At 35.2% G+C, this 23,372-nt stretch overlaps 1 protein-coding gene across 6 annotated transcripts in view; it reads left to right on the top strand.

Annotated features, from left to right (window-relative positions):
• Positions 1–10,655, top strand: part of PTAR1 (protein prenyltransferase alpha subunit repeat containing 1) — a gene marked incomplete at both ends in the record, with an annotated part of 54,233 nt that extends 43,578 nt beyond the window's left edge. For 2 of the 6 annotated variants that reach the window (XM_080708849.1, XM_080708847.1), the window contains 3 exons: positions 6,826–7,130; positions 10,313–10,347; positions 10,432–10,655. In XM_080708849.1, the coding sequence (XP_080564975.1) occupies positions 6,826–7,130; positions 10,313–10,347; positions 10,432–10,655 (564 nt within the window). Of the gene's footprint in view, positions 1–6,825; positions 7,131–10,312 lie in introns of all 6 variants that reach the window. The other 4 variants (XM_080708850.1, XM_080708848.1, XM_080708846.1 and 1 more) reach the window with 3 other exon arrangements.
• Between the last annotated feature and the right edge of the window lie 12,717 nt (positions 10,656–23,372).

The raw sequence follows: 23,372 nt of genomic DNA, 5'->3' as shown, positions 1-23,372 counted from the left end.
GAAGTGAAAACATATTCGTACAAAACTTATGAGAATGTTTATTATAGCCACATTATTCATAATAGCCTGAAAGTGATAACTCAAATGTGTGTTGTCTGTGACAAGGAAAACAAAATGTGGTATATCCATAAAAGAGAATATTTGCCATAATAAAAGAATGAAATACTAACGCATCCTGTAATCTGGAAGAGCTTTAAAATATTATGCTGTTTGAAAGCCACCAGATCAAAAGGGCACATATTGTATGATTCCATTTATATGTTATGTTCGGAAAAGGCAAAGTAGATTGTTGCGTGTCAGAGGCTGAGAAAGAAGGACATTAAGAATGGAGTTTTTGGGCAGAGGGAGATGAAAATATTTAAAATTAGATAGCAATGATAGCTAAACAACTCTGAATATACCAAAAACCATGATTCATTTTTTTAATTTCAAATAATGGTTTGAAAGTTTTTTAGAATTTATCAGTTGGGTATGGTGGCACACGCCTGTAATCCCAGTACTTGGGAGGCTGAGACAGGAGGTTCACGGTTCGCGGCCAGCCTCAGCAACTTGTGAGACCCTCTGCAACTTAGTGAGACCCTGTTTCAAAATAAAGAATAAAATATAGTGCTGGGGGAGTAACCCAGAGGTAGAATGCCCCGAGGTTTAATCCCCAGTTCAGCAAAAAAAAAAAAAAAAAAAAAAGAATTTATGAAATAGCTAAAAAGTTATTAAATCCAAGAAAAAACAATAATCTTTTAGATAATTGTTTATTAAGAGTAATTAAAACTATGATACTGTTTCAAAAATAGTAATGGAAATAGTAATGGAAAAACCTGTGTGAAGAGACAGAGACTAGGCTAAGTGAAATAAGCCAGGCAAATAGAGCATGATATCTCACCTATGTGGGATCTGAAAAGTTGAACTCATAAAACAGAAAGTATGATGGTGGTTTCACAAGTCTGGGTAGGGTGAGGGGTGGGAAGTTGCTAACAGAGAGACAAGGTTTCAGTTAGGATGAAAAAGTGTTGGAGATCTGTTGTAAAGCATAGTGATCACAGTTCATAATGTACAGTAAAAAATTGCTATGAGAGTATATCTTTAATGATCTTGCCACAAAAAAGAACATGATAACTATATGAAGTGATGGGTATTTTAATTAGCTAGCTTGTCATAGTCATTTCACAGTATATACACATAAAAGTCACACTGTCCACCAAAAAATATATATATATATATATATATAATTTTTGTCAATTATATCTCCATAAATCTGGAATAAAAAGAATTTAAAATCAATTGTGAGAATATATTGAGAAAACTATTTTAAATATATGAATGGAGACTTAATATCTCTATTAAATATTATAAACCAAGCCGGGTGTGGTGGCACACGCTTATAATCCCAGCATTTGGGAGGCTGAGACAGGAGGATCATGGTTCGCAGATAACTTCAGCTATTTAGTGAGGACCTTTGCAACTCAGACCCTGTTTCAAAATAAAGAATAAAAAATAGGGCTTTGGGTGTAGCTCAGAGGTAGAATGCCCCTGGGTTCCCCAGTACCACACACAAAAAAAGAAAAAAATATAGATCCATTTTAATTTTTTTTTGCACTTTTATTGAAAAGGTACATTTAAAAAAAATACACAGACATTTTACCATTTACAGATTGCAGATATAGATACTCTAAAAGAGTTCACTCTGTTTTGTTGTTTTATGGTACCTCTTGCCCCATATCACAAACATTTTTTATATAAAAAATATAAAATAGGTCTGGGAGTGTAGCCCAGAAGTAGAAGGGTTTCCAGGAACCCAGTGCCACCCCCCCAAAAAAAAAAAAAAGCCATGTCACCAAAAGTACAGGTTAGGTGAAATTTTATCCAAATATCAGTGGCATTTTTCACGGATTTAAAAAAAAGGTCCTAAAATTCATATGGAAGAATAAGACCCAGAATAGTTGAAGCAATTCTAAGAAGAAAAAAAAAGCAATTCTGGAGATATTACAGTATCTAATTTTACATTATAGTATTGAACTTTAGTAATGAAAACACCATTTTATTGACATAAAAACAGACATATAGGACAATGGAATAAAATACAAGATCCAGAGACAATTCCACACAAGTAGAGTCATCTGATCTTTGACAGAGACACCAGAAACATGTTGGAAGAAAGACAGTCTTTTTAACTAGTGGTTCTGGGAAGAATGAATATCCATTTGTAGAAGAATGAAACTAGATTCCTATGTTTGAACCTGCACTAATGTCAATTCAAAATAGACCAAAGACCTAGGAATTATAACAGAAACTTTGCAACTGCTAGAAGAAAATGTGGGGCCAGTATTCCAGAATATAAGTGCAGGCATTGACTTTCTCAAATAGGACTTCTGAAGCTCAAGAAATAATACCAAGTAAGATGGCACCAAATTTAAAAGCTTCTACATAGCAAAGTAAACAAGAGCATAAAGGTAGTGCCTACAGAATGGATGAACATCTTTGCCAGCTACTGTTTCAATAGAGGATTAGTATCCAGAGTATACAAAAAACTTACCCCAAAACACAAATAACCCAATCAGTAAATGGGAAAATGGACTAAAAAGACACTTTTTAAAAGAAGAAATACAAATGAACAACAAATATATGAAGAAATGTTCCACATCTTTAGCAATCCAGGAAATGCAAATTAAAACTACTCTTGTATTTCATCTTGTACCAGTTAGAATAGTTATCATGAATACAAGTAATAATAAATGTTGCTGAAGATGTGGGGGGAAATGAACACCTGTACACTGTTGGGATTGTAAACTAGTACAGCCAATATGAAAGTTCCTCCAAAGACTAGGGATGGAACGACCATATGACCCAGTTATACCTCTCCTTCGTATCTTCCCCAAAGAAAGTTTGAATACTATAGTGATACATTCATGCCCATGTTTACAGCAGCACAGTTCATAAAGCTGCTACTATTGGTTCACATATATGTATAGATAATGGATGCACGGTGAAGTTTTAATCAGCCATAAAAAACAATGTCATATTTAGGAAAAGGCATGGAACTGGAGAACATCGTGCCAAGTGAGATAAGCCAGACTAAGAAAGTCAGCAGTTGCATGTTTTTCTCATGTAGAAGCTAGAGAGGAAGAAGGAAAGAAAAGGGACCTTATGTAAGAGAGAGACTAGTAGAGTACCAGAAGAAGATTAGGGAAAGGAGGAGGGAAGGCATGGGGAAGGAAACACCAAATAATATGTGCCTATAGATGAGTGTACCACTATGAATCTCACTATCTTGTACAATTACAGTACTCCAATAAAATTATTTAAAAAACACTATCATATGCTAAATACAAAAAGAACTCCAAAAAATATAGGTTATTATGTGCCAGTATCCACAGGGAATTCGTTCCAAAATACCCTCAGCAGTTACTAAAATCCACAGACGCTGAAGTCTCTCATGTAAAATGGTGTGGTATTTGCATATAATCTAAGCACATTCTTTTGTATACTCTAAATCATCTCTGGTTGATTTACAATATCTACTATAATATAAATGCTAGATAAATAATTGATATCTAAATAATTGTATTGTTTAGGGAGTAATGCAAGAAAAATATCTAGACACGTTCAGTACAGGTGCCATTAAGTCCATACTGAGATAAATAAAAGAAAGTTCTTCCATTAAAAAAAAGCAGTGATCCATGATGGCCAATGTGATAATGGGTGATATTTGTTTGTGCTTTTCTATTCTTATTATTTTCTATTCTGTTATTGGAATTTGCTACAGTGATCATCATTTATCACTTATAATCAGAATGGAAAACAAATATTATTGTTTTGTTGTTGTTGTTGTTGTTGTTGTTGTTTTGGTGGTACTGGGGTTCCTGAAAGCCCTTCTACCTCTGGGCTACACTCCCAGACCTATTTTACATATTTTTTTATTTGGAAACAGGGTCTCTTAAGCCAGCGCAGTTAGTTTCGAACCAGCGTTATCCTCCTGTCTCTGCCTCCCAAGCAGGAGGATCACGCAGGTTTGAAGCCAGCCGCGCTGGCATAAGAGACCCTGTTTCCAAAAATAAAAATATAAAAATAGGTCTGGAAGTGTAGCCCCCCTGAGGTAGAAGGGCTTCCAGGTACCCCAGTACCACAAAATTATATAATTATATAGATAGATAGATAGATAGATAGATAGGTAGATATAGATATATAGATATAGATATAGATATATATATATAGATAGATATAGATATATATATATATTAATGGCACACACCTGTAATCGTAGTACTTGGGAGATCAAGGTAGGGAGAATCACAGATATGAGGTTAGCTTGGACAACTTGGTGAGATCCTATCTTATCAAAAAGTCAAAAGGACTGGGAGAATCTACTTCAAAAGTACAACTCTTCTGGATTCAGTCCCCAGTACCACACACACATACATTTTCTTCTAGTAAGAAAATGCCCTGAAATTCCTGTTAAAGTTTCTTATTTAATAATGTGTCCCTATGTATAGTAAATAAAATAAAATAGTAGATTTTTTTCCCTCTCACAGTCTTTGATTAGCCAAGTGTGGTGGTGCACAACTGTAATCCCAGTTATTGGGAAGCTAAAACAAAGTAGCAGATTCCAGGCCAGTGCATAGTAACTTAGTAATACCCTGTCTTGAAATAAAAAAAGGGCTGGGGGCAGTGGTAGAATACCCCTGGGTTCAATCACAAGTAACACACACACACACACACACACACACACACTGTAAGACTTTTGAAGAAATCAAGTTGGTTCTGTTGAAAACCCTTTATATATGTTATTTTTGCTTCAGAATTAAGAAACAAATTCCAATTTTTTTACATAGAAATATCCTGTAAGAAATGATCTGAAGTTTTTTCATGTTATATAGGTCTATTTAAAATAAGTGTAGTACTGTCTTTAATTCAGATTAAGGCACCACACCAAAAGTAAAAACCTACTCTGTTATAGCCTAAATGTCCTGCAGGTTGATAATTCAAAATGTAGTCGCTTTAAAATGAAGGGATTTTTTTAGATAGAAGTTCATCTGGTTGTTCGATTGTTATCAAATAAATGATCATTGTTTTTCATTTCTCAGAAATTGCTAGCTGTATTCTCTGCACTAATTAAACTTATATTTATAATTAATCTTATAATTAAAACTTAAAAGAAATGTTGAAATGTTACTGATACAACTTGAATGTGTCCGCTGAAAGCAGTCTTATTCCTTTTTACCTGCCACCTTTTTAAAATTGTTCATTCACCAGGCGTGGTGGAGCATGCTTGTAATCCCATGGCTCCCCTCAGCAACTTACTAGACCCTGTTTCAAAATAATAAAATATGGCTGGCAATGTAGCTCAGAGGTAGAATGACCCCTGGGTTGATCCCCAGTCCTAGTAACGTGCGTGTGCGCACACACACACACACGTTTGTTTATTGATTCATAAAATATTTATCAACTCTGGTGCCAGTGGATATAAGGGGATGGAAACATCAGTTGGGAATGAGTAAAAATCTTGCAAAGTTCTAAAAATAAAGCACCTGCAAAATTTAGTTCAATCAGTCAGAAAAATTTTAATATATATGATGGAGCATTCAAGTATGAAGAAGGTTCAAAAAAGGTGGAAAAACTCATAGGGAAGAAAAAAGGGTGTGTGAGAAGTGGTGACAGGATTTGGGGCAGGAGGCTTTTGCTTGGGTGAGGGCATCATTCAGCACTGTTTCTGCTGTTACTGTACATTTTTCACAAGCGTGTCTTTTTCCTTAGCTGGTTTGAAAGTCCTCTGATGGAATGTGGTGGGCCCTTGATAATACCACTCACTGATTAAAACAAATTTATGTTTGTTACCTGTCCAAGACACTGCCAACAATTTTTTTTATATTGTCATTCCACTTGAAAATATTTGGTTTACAGGATTGGAAATACAAAGATTTGAAAGATCTGTTGAATTTTATTTTCTCTATTTTAAAGCTCATTTATCATTGTTGGTGAATTTGACACATTGTTGGTGAATTTGAGCCCTTGATTATGGTTTTGTATTAAGCCCTTCAAATTAAGTAGTTAAAAAAAAATACATGTTGGGTGTGATGGCGCATGCTTACAATCGCAGCTCTTGGGAGGCTGAGACAGGAGGATCGCACAGGTTCAAAGCCAGCCTCAGCTACTGAGTGAGGCTCAGCAACTTAGTGAGACTGTGTTTTCATATAAAATATAAAATAGGTCTGGGAGTATAGCCCGGAGGTAGAAAAGCCCCTGGGTTCCACCCCAGTACCACAAAAAAAAAAAAAAAAGAAGAAGGAAGGAAAGAAACACACAGATGAGATTTCTGCTCTCAGTGCATTTAGAATGAAGAACAAATAATTACACTTAGGTTGTTGTTAAACAGATGTAATACCTATTCATACAAGTTAGATGTAGTATATGTGACATAAATGTCCTGACTGGAAATAAGAAAGTTTATGTCAAAGTAACCTGAATTTATTTTTCCTTCTACATTAACATTATTTGCAAATGAACACCCCAGTGTTCATCATTATTTTAGAATCTGGCATTTTTCTGTGTTTTCCCATCAGAATGTAAAGTCAAAGTCAAGGGAAAGAATGACAAGTCCTTAAGTTTTGTGGTTATAAGAAAAATCTCTAACTTTATTATGGAGAGGGAAAACTAGCATGTATTGAGCTTCTTCTAAGTGATAGCACTGTGCTAGACATTGTGTAAGAATGTTCCTGAGAATGGTGTCCAAAAAAAACAAGGAACAAATCAGAGAGAAATCAAAGATGTTAATGGAGAAGGAAAAACCTTTGGAAATTCTTTGTTTCAACTTCTCTTTTTTCTTCCTACAAGATTCTTCTTGATGAACTCTCTTCTACTAAACATTGGGCATCCATGCACATTTCAGACCACAGCGGATTTCACTACCGCCAGTTTTTGTTAAAGTCTTTGATTAGTCAAACTGTGATAGACAGTTCTGTATTGGAGCAAAACTCTTTGAGAAACGAGCCAGCCCTAGTTCTTCCAAAGGATGAAGAAGCAGCAGCTTCAACAGAAGAACCAAGGATAAATCTTCCTCATCTTCTAGAAGAAGAAGTAGAATTCAGCACTGATCTTATTGATTCCTACCCAGGACATGAAACCCTTTGGTGTCATAGGTAAGAATCTATTTCCTACATCAAACTAGCATGTTCTTATAAGAAGTGCAGAAGGTATTATATCTGACTTCTGCCTTTTGAGGAAATTATGGTCATCTGATTATAGAACTTTGCCTAAGGGTTTCTGTTAACCATTTCATTGTCATCATCACTAATATTAAGTTCCTCAAGCATATCTTTGTTTATGGGATTAGGATCGTGGTATTCAGTTTTGTGCAACTTGTGTTACTTCCAAAATAGAAGGAAAACAAGAGTTTCTGGACTCCCTCTTTGGAGATCCTGATATTTCACATATTTGGGATGGAATGCCACCATTTGTTTGTTTTAAGAAAAACTCTTCAAGAATAATTTTGGTGGTACTGGGGGTGGAACCCAGAAACTTTCTACCTCCGGGTTATACTCCCAGACCTTTTTTATATTTTATTTGGAAACAGGGTCTCACTTAGTTGCTGAGAGCCTCACTAAGTAGCTGAGGCAGACTTCGAACCCATGTGATCCTCCTGTCTCAGCCTCCCAAGTGTGGGGATTACAAGCGTGCGCCACCACGCCCGGCTTTTCAAGGATAATTTTGATAAACAGTCAGGATTGAGACTATTGAGTAGATTTGAGAATAAGGTAAGTTTTATCATTTATTTGACCCTAATGGTCACAAATTAACTTACCTTAGGTGAAAAATCTTTATTCTTTTTTAAATTAAAATTAAAATATTAAAGAATTTTTTTTGAGAACAGGGAAACACTAGTATAAAGGGTGTAGTGAGCAACCTGTTAACCTGAATTTTGAGTACATTCAACAGTCAAGTCAGTTTCTTTAAGCAATGAAGTCCAGATATGTAAACACCTTTCTGCTTTATTTATTTTGGATCTTCATCTATTTGGAGGCATCTCCATCTTCAGAAACAAAGTTTCTACTTCGGACCATAGGATTCAGTTTGTAAACACGTACTTGTGGCAGCAAGAGATGAACATTTTATAAGTTTGTGTATTTCTTAAGTTACTGAAATATACCCTGCCCTTACATACACACACCCTTGTCCAATCTAGTCTTTTTGTAGGAGATTTGGTCAACTTCTACTTCATGCTGGACATACTCAAAAAAAGAAGGCACTTCTTTTTGGCACTTTCATGAGTAGAAAATTCTCTTTTTCTATTAAAATTAAGATGCTTTTATTCCATATTTTTTTCTATTTTTAAATGTGGATCATATTGAAAATAGCCTTCATTTAGACTGTGCTTGGTGCCCTTCTCCCCCCCCACACACACACACTTCTCCTTCCCTCCTCCCAACAATGCGTGTCCAGGTTGACCATGCTGCATTCATACTTTACACATATTCAGATGTAGCTTCTCCATTAATCAACCTCAGCCTTCTCCTTCCCTTCCCTTTCAGCTTTGCTGAGGTTTCCCCTCCATTATCTGGAGTCCCTCTGGTATTCTGAATAGTCCCTAGTTTGGGCATATTACAGAAAACATCTGTTCCTTCTCTTTCTGTGCTCGGCTGATCTCACTTAACAATGTTCTCTGGGTCTTTTCATCTTCTTGCGAATGCCATGTTTTGTTCTTTGTAGTTTCTTTATAGAGTGGAATTCCATTGTGTGTATTTTCCATAATTTTGCAAGCTAGTCTTCTGTTTATGGAGACCTAGGTTGGTTCTGTTTTTGGCTATTACAAATTGTGCTGCTCTTATTCCATACTTTTAAGAGAGAAGATAGATCTTTAGGTTGTTTTAGTGTTAAAGATTTGCTATTTTGTATGTAGACATATTAATGGCAAGGCTTGGACATTTTAAAAAATGTTCATATAAAGATTAAAATTGGAGTTAGGAAGTGGGGAGATGGGAAGAAAAATGTTGGCTGGCCTATATATTATATATGCTAGCTTTCTACTGATTCTTATTAGAAAGCCTATCTCTAAGTTTCACCTTCTATGGAATGGTTACATTTTATATTCCCTATCAATTCCATAATATGCAAAGAAAATGAATAGATTATCTCTTAATTGCTAGTATAAATGATGCCGCATTGCAACTTAGAAGTTATATAGTTTACCAGATTGTGTGCAGTAACTGTGGCCCCATCCCACCTTCTAATCAAAGGCTTTGGAGATTAGGCATATGGATCTTAAATTTTAACAAATAATTCTGAGTAATTTTAAGGGCAAGGAGAACTGCTTTACTTAGAGAAAAAACAGAAATTGTATCTTTCAACATGCGTGGCTTAGTTCTCAGAACATTTTCATTACATATGAATGTTTTAAGAGAACATTAAGTTGATTTTTTTTAAGTGATTGGATAAAGACCATGGACCAAGTGCCGGGTGTGGTGGCGCACGCTTGTAATCCCCGCCCTTGGGCGGAGACAGGAGGATTGCACAGGTTCAAAGCCAGCCTTGCTGGCTTAAGAAACCCTGTTTCCACATATAAAAGTATAAAATAGGTCTGGGAGTGTAGCCCGGAGGTAGAAGAGCTTCCAGAAACCCCAGTACCACCAAAAAAAAAAAAAAAAAAAAAAAGACCATGGACTAAACCTCTGGAGGAACTGTTTAATTTCCCTTGTCCCTGGAATCACTTGTCTAATATATCAAGATTACTTTTGAATTTTGTTTTATATAATTTATAGCAGGTATTAGGCTAAGACCTATTTTTGTTTTCTTCAATGTGTGCATGTGCATGCGCACAGTACTAGAGCTAAAACCCAAGGCACCCTACCTCTCAGTTACCCCTCCTCTCCCCAGCACTTTTAATTATTTGTTTTAAAACAGAGTCTCACTAGGTTGCTAATAGTCTTGGTAAGTTGCTGAGGATGGTCTTGAACCTCCTTTCCCAGCCTCCCAAGTACTGGGATTACAAGCATATGCGCCCGTGGCCAGTTCCTATTTCTACTTTCATGTCGAAGTTACCAGAAAATAAAAAGTCCAAGTTATTGTCACATCTCAGTAAATGCTTATTGGAAAATATTTAGAATAGTGGTCTTTCTCACAAAATAGTAAGCTGGGGTTGAAGGCTTGACCGAATGCTCAGAGTCTTCTCAACTATTTCTCTTCCTCGCCCTAGATATATCTGGATTATGAAGTGGGCAGTAAATTTAGCCCCATATATATTGGTTTTCAACATTTTTTCCCCTGAAAAGCTTACGTTTGTGATGTGATTTTTCTTTATTCTTTTTCTCCCCTTCCTCCATCACAGGCGGCATGTTTTCTACCTTCAGCATCACTTACATGGTAGATTTCCTCCTAGCAAGACCCAGCTGTCACCTGCAGACAGCTCTGGGGAGAGTTTGACTGACTTACACCTCATTGCAGCAGGCCCCCAGCTATCTCAGGCAATGGAAGTAGATGGACTGAATGACTCTAGCAAGCATGGCTACTCCCAGGAAACCAAGCGCCTGAAGCGGACCCCAGCTCCAGACTCTTTCGGCCTGGAAATGGAGCACAGATTCGTTGATCAAGTATTGTCCACTTGTCGAAATGTAGAGCAAGCCAAGTATGCCAATGCATACAGAAAATGGCTAGTCACTTTGAGTCAATGAAAGAAGGGGATTAATCCCGCAAGGTTCTCCTCTTAGTGCAATATTGATTTCCTTTCTTATTGAAATAGTTGCATGAACTGTTTGCTATTACTGGCTAATTATGTGTTCACTACCTTCAGGTTAGAAGTCCATGGGAAATCTTTTATTTATTTTGTTACTGGCATTCTTTTGGGAGGATACAATAATTGTATAATTCCTTCCCTATAAACAGTGAGTCTTAAAGTTTTCCTAACTCCTCATCCTTTATATTTCTATACATAGGGCTTCTAATTTAGTTCTTCTAATTGGTTCACATATACCTCTACCCACCTAAGTTCATTTGCTGCATAGGCAGATTTTTTAATTAGAAATTTATATTGCAGTTTAGTTTAAAAACAATACAAATGCAGAAGTACTTGATCTAATTGTTTTGAGAATCAAATGGCTGGATGGATGGATGTGTGAAACTACAAACCAGTTCTCTTCCTATAGCATGTTTCACTCAAGGTATAAACTAAGACAACCAAAGCCAGAAGATTGAAGTTTATATGGAAAAGTGCTTCCAATGTGATCCATTTTTTAAATAGTTATTTTAAAAACTAAGAGTTTATGTAAGTGTAGTACTGGAAAATTATTTTTATTACTAGCTTTGATAGATTTTTACCTCATATTTGGTATATGCCAAAAGAGTCAAATCAGCCCTTATAAAATAAATTTTAAAAAACCTGAATGCCATTTTTAGTTATTACTTTCTTTCAAAATCACTCATGAAAAATGGGGAGAAATATACATAGAAATGTATTCATAAAGATCTTTTAAAATTTAAGTTATTGAGGTTACACTGGATAAACTACAAATTTTTATTAAGAAGTTTACTGGCAAAAGCCAGAGAGCAAGAGAGAAATTTTAGAGATTAGTTTTTAATTTTTATTTTAAAAATGAAACACACTTTGATACTGAATTTTATCAGGGATGAGGTACCAAAGTATCCACATTATTGCTGTTGTCTTTTCAATAACAAGGGCTGCGTTTTTCATGTTGGTAAAGTAGGGTGGGGAAGATTAGGTAATGTATGTCTACTTTCTTATTATATTTCCCCCTTTGTAAATGCTCTGTTTCTTCTTTGCACATGTCGCTCTCTTTATTCTACCAAGTCATTCCATACCTTTTTTATAACTTTCACTTGTGTATATTTTTCCTTGCCTGTCTTATTTCAGAAATACCTACTGAAGATATTATCCTCTTTCAGTGAATTTTATACCCCACTTATAAACACATATAAACAGAGAGAAAACACATACGCATGGAGGGACGTTTCGAGCTCCCCGTCTCAACGATCCTCCTGTGGTGGAAGAGGTCTCCTGTCCCATGGAGACCCTTACAGTCCCTTATGAGCTGTAAGAATTGTGGAAAGGAGTATGACCACCATGTTTTGCCTGCTCTCCTTTTTATTTGCTTGGTAATCTGTGGGATGGAGAAAATGGATGTATGGAAAGGCTAGCCTCTGCTCACGCTTATGGAAAGCTGAACTTCAGTTACATGTACTGTCTTAAGGGAAAAGGAATAGGTCCTTTACTTGGGCATCATGGTTTTGTTGGGTGGCAGACTGTCAAACTGAGTGAGACACTTAAATGAGCACCAGGAAAACTATCTAGCCTAGCCCAGTAGATACGTGTTGCTCTTTCTTGGGGCAAAAATTTTATATCATTTGGGTGAGAAAATAATTGACATTATGTACATAATTACATGGCCTCTGTGTACAGAGCATATTTTTAATCAAATACCTCAAGGTTTACATAGACTTCTATGGATAAAACCATTAGATTTTTTTTTTTTTTTTTTAGTTTCTATTAGGATCAGGCAGAAATTCCACAGAGAATGCATGGGAGATTCAGCCCATTCCATTAATACATGCTGCCATATTTTGGCCTTATTCAGTGTTAACTTTTTTTCAAGCACCATAGTATCTCAAGTAATAGTGCTTCTTACACTTGCCCATCTTTGGTGTTAACTGCCTTCATATCTTAAAAGGCTCAGCCCACCTCTTTATGAACGCATGTAAGTCCTTTAATATATCTTGGTCTTATCTTCCTAATAAGTTTTGCATAGGGAGTGAAAATACAAATATCCAAAAGGTACTGTTAGTATTGAATTTCATGTGCTACTTCATGTCTAAAATTTGCATTTCTCTAGTGTTCACTAACAGGAAAACTTAAGATTGCCCTGATGGTTTGGGGTTTTGCTGAGTGGCCGAAATTTAAACTCACTAGCAGGATAGTATGTCTTTAACGAAATGAGCTTGTGCAGTAGATAAAATATGTCTCTCTTCAGGGGCTAGTCTTATTTTTATGCAACTATGGAGTTGTTTAAAAGGAAAAGATGGTTTAGATTGACACACATTTTATCAAGCTTTCAGTGGAAGGGCAGCAGGTTGTCATATCACCCTGTGAATCAAAATTATTACTGACAAGTAAACAGCAGTATGATCTGAAACTATTGCCACCATGACTCTCACTCTAATTTTTCTTAAATATACCTATTTTGGTAATAGTGTTTTCGGATTCTACCATATGCCTTGCACATTGTGAGGGCTCATTAACTATTTACAGTAATGACTGATTAACTGAAGATTAGTTACAAGGATAGGTAGACTGATCAAGAAATTACTCAGTTGTGAATAAATTATGTTTTCTAGGCTTAGAATACTTAGGGAGAGCTACTGCATATAGAATAAATTAATTTAGATTTGTTTTCTTTATTTCATCGCCTCATTTAAATTTGTTAAATTCCCGCCAAGAAATGCGGCTCTAGAATTATACATTGGTTGTACTTTATTGTACATTAAAAATTCACAGGGCTAATGAAACCCACATGCATTAAGAACACTGTTTTTTGTTCATTTATAATATTGGAGGACAGGTCTTACGTAAGAGCCAGAACCATTTTCAGGCAGCTGAAGAAATTGTGTTACTTCAGTGAGTTTGTTGGTCTATATCTGTACATGAATAGTTATTTTATGCTTCTCTCCCCCCCCCAACTTCAACTGTGGACCTTTTACATATTTCATAAACCTGAGTTAGTCATTTTGTAAGCATAAGTATCTGATGCCTACTAATATTGTCTATTATCTATTTAGAAATCCTGGGCCCAGATTTTCAGTCATATTTCTTATTCCTATGGTACAGTTCTAATTAAAAGTCATTTTAATAGGATTAAATTCGGTAATAGGATTAAATGTATACAGATTGTCACTTAAAAGCGACTTATATCTTCAAGTAAGGGCTTATGTGACATAAGATATGAAAATAAGTCTTTGGATTTTTATACAGCAATCTGTAGGAAAGCATCAACATGTGGCGTTTAGATATATTCAAGTAATACCAGCTTAAGCTGGGTGGGTGGGTAGGTAGTTAAGAGTGTGTGTGTATAAAGAGAACTTGTAGTATTGCTGCAAACAAATTTTCAGTCTTACAATTTTCTCATATATAGCACAATATGGAATCTGAGAGGGGCGAAATTCAGTTTAGGAGTGGAAATGCCACTTGGTGTACAACAATCACCTTAGCTCTCATAATTGTAGAAGATGCTAAAGATTTCATTGCAAAAGGAAGTAATACAAGATATTTTGTTTTGTTTTGTTTTGTTTTGAGCAAAAACCTACTTTAAGTTTGCTGTCATTTTGTTATTAGAAATTTATATTTTAAATTTTTAAGATATTTAAAATATGCTACAAAATGTAAGCAACATTATAACAACTGAACAGTTTCTTTTGAGAAACTGTAAATTCGAGCAGGCGTGTGTACTGCCGCTCCCCTGGGCTCTGTAATGAACTATTTATTGTAGAAGTGTGGGGAGGCATTAGAAGGTGTAGGCAAATTCATTGTCATGAAGACAGTGAGCAAGAAAGAATCAGCCCCAAGAACTGCTTACTGTCACACAGTGTCTTGTTTAAAAAAAAATAATAATTGTACATACTGTGTTCATTTGAGTGCCTTCTGGGAGAAGCAAGATTTTGTTACATCATATCTAATGTTTAGATAGAAGACAGCTGATTATCACTATTTTATTTGTTCCCATTTGTTAGGCATGGTCCCATGGGGTATTTGTTTCAGTGAGGTGCTAATATATGAAGGTAGGATCCTTTATTTCTGTTTTCATTAGTGGCCATTTTTAAGCACCCTACAAGAAATTAGTTTTTCCCCTCAGACAATTAACATACTTGGGGGACACAAGCATCATATTTAGAGGGTGATAAGTGTATAATTAAAGAGACCCTGGAACCTATGCAGCCTGTGTTCAGAAGGAAAATAGCACCCCTCCCTAAAATAAAAGCCAGATGGTTGTCCTAAATGAATCCTCTGCCTTACTTTAAGAACCTTCTTTCCCTCCCAAATTCAGGCCTGATGTAGGACAGTGAAGGGGCGGGGGGTAGAATTTTTTTTTCAAATACTAGAAGTAAATACTGAGATGAATTTTAAAATATGTCATTTTACGTATTTGTGTATGGAGAAGAAAGAATAGGAATTTCATATTTTACATAACAAATAATTGTTAATTTTCTTTTATAAAATTATATAGTTAAGCTTCCAAAGTGCTTTACAGAGAATTCTTGAATAATATATTCTTAAAGGGCAGCAATACGCTGTTTTTACAGTGGAGGCAGGAAACCAGTGTACCCACTGTGGGTCTGGGGTTGGAGGGGAAATCTCAGGCTCCCAACTTTGACTTCTCTACTCTCACCAGGCCACGTTAACTGTAAAACCAAACTCTTCCTAAAATAATATAGAGCAGTAACTTAGTCTGCTGGTAAACATTGTGCTTCCAAGAATATTAGCTATATATAGTTTGTGCTTTCTGGATAATAATATGATCCACAAAGCTAACTCTGACATTTCTTTTATTAGTCTGTTATTCCTCAGGGCATAGAAGATTTTAGCCAATTTAGGACAGAATTTTATATTCAGTGGCAAAAGAAAAACAGCAAAAATGTGCTTAATGTATTACTAGCTCTTAAAATTTTAGTAAATATAGTATTTTTATAAGCCACTACCAGTAGCTAGTAGATGCTCTGTGACTGCCTCCTTCATCTTGCTGCTTCAGTTCCTATGACTCTGTTATGAACTTTCTCTTATATATGTCTCCTATGGAAATGCCTTTTGTATTTATTTTCATGTTTGGGGAGGTGGGAGAGATTGTATTCTGTTGTAATTGACATAATTTCATTTCTCAACAGAAATTCTGTTGAGAAAAGTGATTATTGATGGTTTTCAAATTGACAACTATTTTGCTTCCTAAGACTTCTGTTTCCCTGAGAGTATTGTCTGTGAAGATCTCATACATGTTCAGCATTGTATAATACCTTGCATGTTGTAGAAATTCAACAAGTCAGAGTTGATAAAGACTGAAGAGGTAAAGCTAGCTCATGTCTATCTTATCATTGTCCATATTCTTAGCTTCAGGTGAAGGGCACCACTTGCATGCAGTATATAACCAGATTCCAATATACAAGGCAAGGTAAAAATCATACAGCATTGCTAGCAAAGTTGAAATATTTTAAAGTGTCTACATATGTGTGTGTATATACACATATATAAGATATTTGGAACTTGGATTTATGATTGTTTTACAAAGAATTTTATCCAAAGAACTTTTATTTTTATATTTCCTTTAGGTGTTCTTATTCAAGCAGTTTTCTTCATTAGACCAACCCCTTCCAACAGAGTTGAAAACCTAACACAAGTGCCCATTTACCCTAGTTAATAACTTTGTATGGACCGTTTATATTAAGTTTTTGGTGATCTGTAAATCATGACATTTTCATTTTTCTCCTACACTTTTAGGTAATCAGCCTTAATTTTGTCTGGAAATCAGTTTCCTCAAAGTACTATGCAGCATATATTAGCTTATTTATAAGGTTATAGATAAGACATTGAGGGTTTTTTTGTCATAGGGCTGTATAATTTCACATGTTCAGATATTGACTCAGACAGCGTTTTATCAGAAGTGCTCATATGTTATCCTCCCTCATCAAATGTCATGTATTTAGAACAGGTATTTTTTCTTATTGGTTGAAGAATGGGTGTAGATTGTATGCAATCATAGTAGGTGTTCAATAAATAATTAGCTGATTACCTAGCAGCACAGTAACAAGGAGCATCTTTTCACTGATGGGTGTATGTGTAGAGTAATATATGTGGGAAACTGCAAAATAATATCATTTGACATGAATTATTAGATTTATTTAGCTGAAGCTACTAACATGTAGTAAAAATATTGTTTGTGTAGAACATGGTCTGAAGGTAGGAGATGTGAAAAGTTTAATATCTTCCTGTGCCAGAACCATTAATAAATATGATTAAATGTCTTAAAAAAAATAGGCAGCTGAACTCTAAGGAGAACTGCTGTAGTCTGCAATCAGTTTCTATATTGGTATATCTTGTATTATATATGTTACTTTTATTCTTCTAAATTTTCATTGTTTTCCAGCAAGTGTCTTAATAGTGGTAATGCTCAAGTTACATTAAATAACTTCTGTTTGTTTTCTCAAAACATCGTTGACATGAGGAAAAAGTTTTTATGAACAGTACAGTAGTTTTAGTATCTGTTCACTTGGGGCTTTCATTGCATTCTTGTCAGAGTTTACCTAATTAAAAAATATGAACAGTTTTGAAACAAACATTCCTACAATGACCTGTGAGTAGCCAGGTGTGCGTATAAGTGTGACTAGTTGTTGCCTTTTGGTGAAGCTCTTAATGCATGACTGTGATGCCACCTTCTCTCTGAAGTGACCACTGTCAGTATTGGTTTTTTTTTTTGGCATATGGTCAAGGAAAAAGGAATGTATACTAGATAACTTGTTTTCCAGTTGGAAAAAGTAAGATTAGCTATTACAAGTATGCCAAATATTTATACATTCTACTGTTATAAAAGTTTAAAAACAAGAGATGAGAGAAGGAAAAATATAAAAAAAAAACCACCAATTCTGATCTTTTAGAAATATCTTCTAATTTTTTTTTAACTCAAGTTTCTTATACAGTAGTCAATACCTTAGTTTAACCCTGGGGGTATTTAATTTAAGGAAAGATCTCAGATTGTGCTGTTAGAATTTACCATGCACATTAGTGATACTTGCTTGTAGATTTTCCAGAAAGAGCATTTCAGTAAATCACAATCAATACTCTTTTAAGATCTTCTTGCTGTTTTTGTTCAAATGGACAAGTTACATATATGATCTGTGGTGCAGGGTCAGATCCTGGGCATTAAAGACTAGTTTGGCTAAGTTACTGTACTGAAGATACGGATTGTTTTCACTGACTGCATTGCTGTGGTTCTTAATCTGCCCCCACCGTCCTAGGGTACAGTCTGCATTGAAGTTCCTTTAGCTCCTACCATGAAGTAATTGACATTTTCTTAGAGATTAAATATTTTGTGAACTTTCTGCATTTAAAATGGATGTGTTGAAAAGGGGTAAAAATAAGTTTTTCAATAAAGTATGTGCAGAATGAACTTAATAGTGTTCTGGGAGTTAGTACTCAGATTGTTTAAATTATGAGGCTAAATTCTAAGGCTAATATAATGAATTTAGATTATCTATAGCTGAGCTATTCAATAGAAATATAAAGTGAACCACAGTTTATTTTAAATTTTCTAGTAGCCATGTTAAAAAAGACGTGAAATTAACTGTAATAATATATTTATTTAACCCAATATATTAAATATTATTTCAACATGTAATCAATATAAGAAATTATTAATAAAATAACTTACTTTTTTGTACTAAGACTTCAAAATTCATTGTGTAGTTTGTATTTATAGCACATAATAATTCTGACCATATTTCAAGTTCTTGAGCTACATGTGGCTAAGGGGTACTAAACTGGACAATGCAGATTTACATGGTACAAATTATGACTTTTTCTACATTAGCAGATGATGAGGTGGACTTGAAATTACAGTACTTTAAAAATACTTTGAACATTTAGAAAAGTATCTAATAGAATTATCCACTCTTTTTCCTTTGTTTTAATTTTAAATTTGTTTTAGAAATAGTATCAACCAGTTCAAATTTGCCAAGAATTAAGAAGAAAATCTATGCCATGTAAAATATCATGATATGTTAATTATAGCAACATACGAACATTTCTCAGTTGTGTTCACTGAATTCTGTCTTGTTTCTTCAAAATAATAGCTTAAATCGCATGTTGTATATCTGTACCTATTTTGTTTTGTATTGTTCTTATTATATAATAATGTATATTAACAAACAGCCCTAGGATTCTATCTTTCTATGCAGCTGCCTTCCGGTTGTTACTAGTACACTTACAAAATTATGATAAATGGCAGAGAAGTAGGAGGAGTCATTCTTTTTTACATTTGATTTGTTTTTAACACATAGCCATGTACCAAGCCAGCTATAAATTATATTTCTTCAGAATATGGAAAATAGTTTGTCTTTGCTAAATGTCCACAGTTTATAAGTAAACTTTTCATCTCCTAAAATGAGTGTTACATGAGATTTTATTTGTACTTGTGATGCTTTACACTTAGGTCCAGTGGCTACACTGTCCAGTTGAATTCCTTTGATGGTGAATAGGGATTGATAATGTTAACTTTTGTCTAAGTGGAACCAGTAATTTGATTATCTATATTTGTAGAAATAATAAAAAATGTAACTGTGCTAGAAAACGATGATCAGAAACAAATTGCTATACTTGTCTTTAAATTATGTTAACGGTGACTGACTTATGCAAGTCCTACTAGTAGATAAGCTATTTCCTATATATTTTAGAATAAAAATACTATTTCATCTAGGACATAAATATCAGAAACAAATTAGGAAAGTTGTTAACAGTTGTCCTTAGTTGCATAAACAGCGCCTGACTCATGCACGTCATTACGAGTAGACACACTATGTCCTGTATATTTTAAGTGACGGTAAGGCATTAAGTTATCTTAGTGTTACCTCCTTTTTTTTCAATCCCAAGTCTCAGTCCTATGTGTTATAAATCAGAAATAGCAGTTAGTTACACCCTTCAACACATACACAGACTCTGAAATATTGAATGAAATGGATACTTTTTTTACTCAGATTTTAATATTTCAGAAGGGTATTTTGTAAGGAAGGATTCTATTACTTTGTCCCTTGACTATTTGGTTACATTTTAAATAACATATTACAGTATTTAATAGTGCAGTAGTGTTTTTGCACTGCTATGCTAGGGAAGGAAACTACCTTACAGTGGAATTAGTAAGTTGTGTACACTTGACAAAAATTTGTGTCAACAAAATGCTTCCCTGGAAAATAGCCTTGCTTATAGCATGCTTCTTGAAGTGAAAGATTAACAGTAACATACCGAATGATATACCTGGCCAATTAAATTTATTTGGTAACCCAGATATTTGTCTCTGCTTACCAGATATCACCATTTTTCTCATGGTGGAAGCACTTGGTTTTACTTTTAATGCTGTATTATCGTTTTAAATAAGAAAGGGCAAATTTTAAAAATGTGTAAATAGAGTAGCTGCTGTCTACTAGCAATCTGTGGCCAGACTGAGCACCAGCTATAAACTACAATGTAGAGAGAGGATGAAGGGCCGCTTTCCTCTCCACCTGAGATTTAGAAAACAGGAGCAATAATTTGCATAGTATACTTTCTTTTATAGAAAGATTCATTTTATTATTATTATTCTAATTATTAATATTCGGGTTGAACTCAAGGACATTCTACTGCTGAACAGTACCCTCTGCCCTATTTTATTTTTATTTTGAAACAGGGTCTGTGTTACTGAGTGCCTTGCTAAATTGCTGAAACCTGTGATCTTCCTGTCTCAGCTTCCCAAGTACTGGGATTACAGGCATGTGCCACTATGCCCAGTTAGGAGAAATTTTCTTAAAGTAATCTTGGCTTCCACGATTCTGATTCCTGTCTCCTCTTACTGATAGGAACAACAAAATATCTCTAAATTTATACTTTTAATATTAGATTATCTGATACTCAGCTGTCTTGTATTAGATTCCTCATATTCCTCTCAGTAATTACAGTATAATCAGGGGAAGGCTTGCTTTCTCTACAGGGAAGCTAGTTGGGCTGAAATGTCATTTTATCATATTACTATTATGTTCTCATTTTAAAAATTGCTAGTGATCTTACCACAGTGTTTAGAAAAACTGAAAACTAGAAGAGTGGATGAGTAATATTGGTGCAGTACCAGTTAACTTGTTTATTTTATTTTCCAGTAAACTTTGTGATTCTAAAAATAATAGCCGGTTCTTTCTAAACTAAGTTGGAACACATAATTTGTGGCATTGATTCTATATAAGCTTTTATATCAGTTGCTCCATGTGGAAATGTGCAAAGATTCAGTTTCTACTCCCCTGTAATGACATACTATGTACACATAAAAGCCAAAGAATATATAAATACATGAAAAAAGTTCATAAGTAGGCTAGACCTAGTGGTGCATGCTTGTAATCTCAGCATTCAGGAGGCTGAGACCAGAGGATCACTGTTCGAGGACAGCCTCAGCTACTTAGGCCCTTCACAACTCACTGAGACCCTATCTTAAACATAAGGAAAAAGGACTAAAAAAAATAGGGCTGGGGTATAGCTCGGAGGTACAATGCCCCTTGGGTTCCATCCCCCGTACCGCAAAAAAAAAAAAAAAAAAAAAAAAGCTTACAAGTTAATATTTTGGTGCAAGTAATAAAACAGTACATAAAGTAAGATTCTAATTTTTCAATTTTTATTTTATTGGTACACTATAATAGTGTCACATAATGTGGATCATATTGACAGTGGCATACATTCACATAGTACTTGATGCCCCCCAACCCACTTCCCTTTCTCCCCCCTCCCAACCTCCAGGTTGACCACGCTACATTCACACTTATACACATATTCAAATGTGGCTTCTCCATTAATCAACCTCAGCCTTCTTCCTCCCCTACCCTTCCTTTCTAGCTTTGCTGAGGTTTCCCCTCCATGATCTGGAGTCCCTCTGGTATCCCTAATACTCCCTAGTTTGGGCAGATTGGAGAAAACATGTCCTTTCTCTACTGAACTGAATAGACACTTCACAAAAGAGATACAAATGGCCAAAAAGATACTTGAAAAAAATGTTCAACATTATTAGCCATCGGGGAGATGCAAATCAAAACTATGCTGAGCTCCCATCTAACCCCAATCAGAGTGCAAGCATAAAGAAGTCAAATAACAACAAATGCTGGCGAGGATGTGGGGAAGGAGGAACTCTTTTACACTGTTGGTGGGAATGCAAACTAATTCAGCCGCTATGGAGATCCTAATTTTATTTAAAAATTTTAAATCTCACTTCCAATCATAGCAGAACTAACCTTTCTACTGAACCAAACTAAAAATACTGGGGAAAATGCTCAAGAAAGTTTTTTTCAAAGCAGGATAAACAGAAAATCTGTATCATACTGAATCTGTAGACTGCCCATGGGGGGAGGGGGGCTTACAAAAGTAGCTGAAGATAAAAAACAACATACTTCTTGACAGCACAATTGCAACAAATTGATACGTAAGATTACATTGAATTTATCAATTTGCTGGCCTAATCACTTATAAATACAAAAAGTGTTTTGAGTAATAAAGGTAAAAAGATGTTTTCATATAAAAATTTTAAAAGTAGGTGGTAATATCTCAGATAAAAGCAAGTAAAGGCAGGGATAGAACCATAGCCAAGGGCAGGAAAAAGATAAGGAACTTAGGGGTTGCTGTCTTAACAGGAATATACAAATCCAGACGCTCAACAAATAGAACATGTGCAGACACCCACATGAAGACACGTAATCCAGTTGTCCAAACTAAGAACGAAAAGGAAAAGGAGATTTTCTTCTTGAAAGAAGTAACTTTTCATGTGCAGGAGCTCCTCAGTAAGATTAGCATCTGACTTGTCATTAGAAAATATGGAAGGCAGCCGGGCGTGGTGGCGCACGCTTGCAATCCCAGCATTCGGGAGGCTGAGACTGGAGGATCATGGTTCTCAGACAACCTCAGCTACTTAGACCCTCTGCAACTTAGACCCTGTTTCAAAATAAAGAATGAAAAATAGTGCTGGGGGTGTAGCTTGGAGGTCAAATGCCCCTGGGTTCCATCCCCAGACCTACAAAAGAAGAAAAAAGAAAATTATGGAAGATAGAAAGTAATGGTAGACATGTGCACCATGTTGGAAGAAAAAAAGTTAACCAAGAATTCTATATCTGGCAAGTTTATGTTCCAAAAATGAGAGAAATTAAGGCTTCCCCAGGGAAACAAAAGTTTGTTGTTGTTTTTTTTAACCATCAGACTTGCCATACAAGAATATTAAAGTGAGCTGGTTGTTGTGCCTATAATCCCAATATTTGGGAGGCTGAGACAGGAGGATCACAGATTTGTGGCCAGCCTCAGCAACTCAGTCCCATCATGTGCCATCTTTAAGAGGCACACATTTAGAATGCAAGGACAGATAGAGTACGAATGGACTTAAAAGTAAAATGATGGACACAGGTATGCCATTCGAACCATAACCAAAACAATTGTAATGGCTGCATTAATATCCAACAAAAGTTAATCAAGAAGACATAGCAATTGCAAGCACATGCATGTTTATAACCTGCAAATACATGATGTAAAACTGATGGAACTGAAGGGAGAGACGCACAATTCAGCAATAACAGGGGCCCTTATGACTCCACTGAAGAAACTTGAGGCTCAGTGAAAAGGACACTAATTAGTA

The sequence above is a fragment of the Muscardinus avellanarius genome (assembly GCF_963383645.1).
Source record: "Muscardinus avellanarius genome assembly, chromosome: 13".
NCBI lineage: Eukaryota > Metazoa > Chordata > Mammalia > Rodentia > Gliridae > Muscardinus > Muscardinus avellanarius.
Note: the sequence above shows the minus strand (reverse complement) of the source record. Positions and strands in the feature narration are given on the sequence as shown.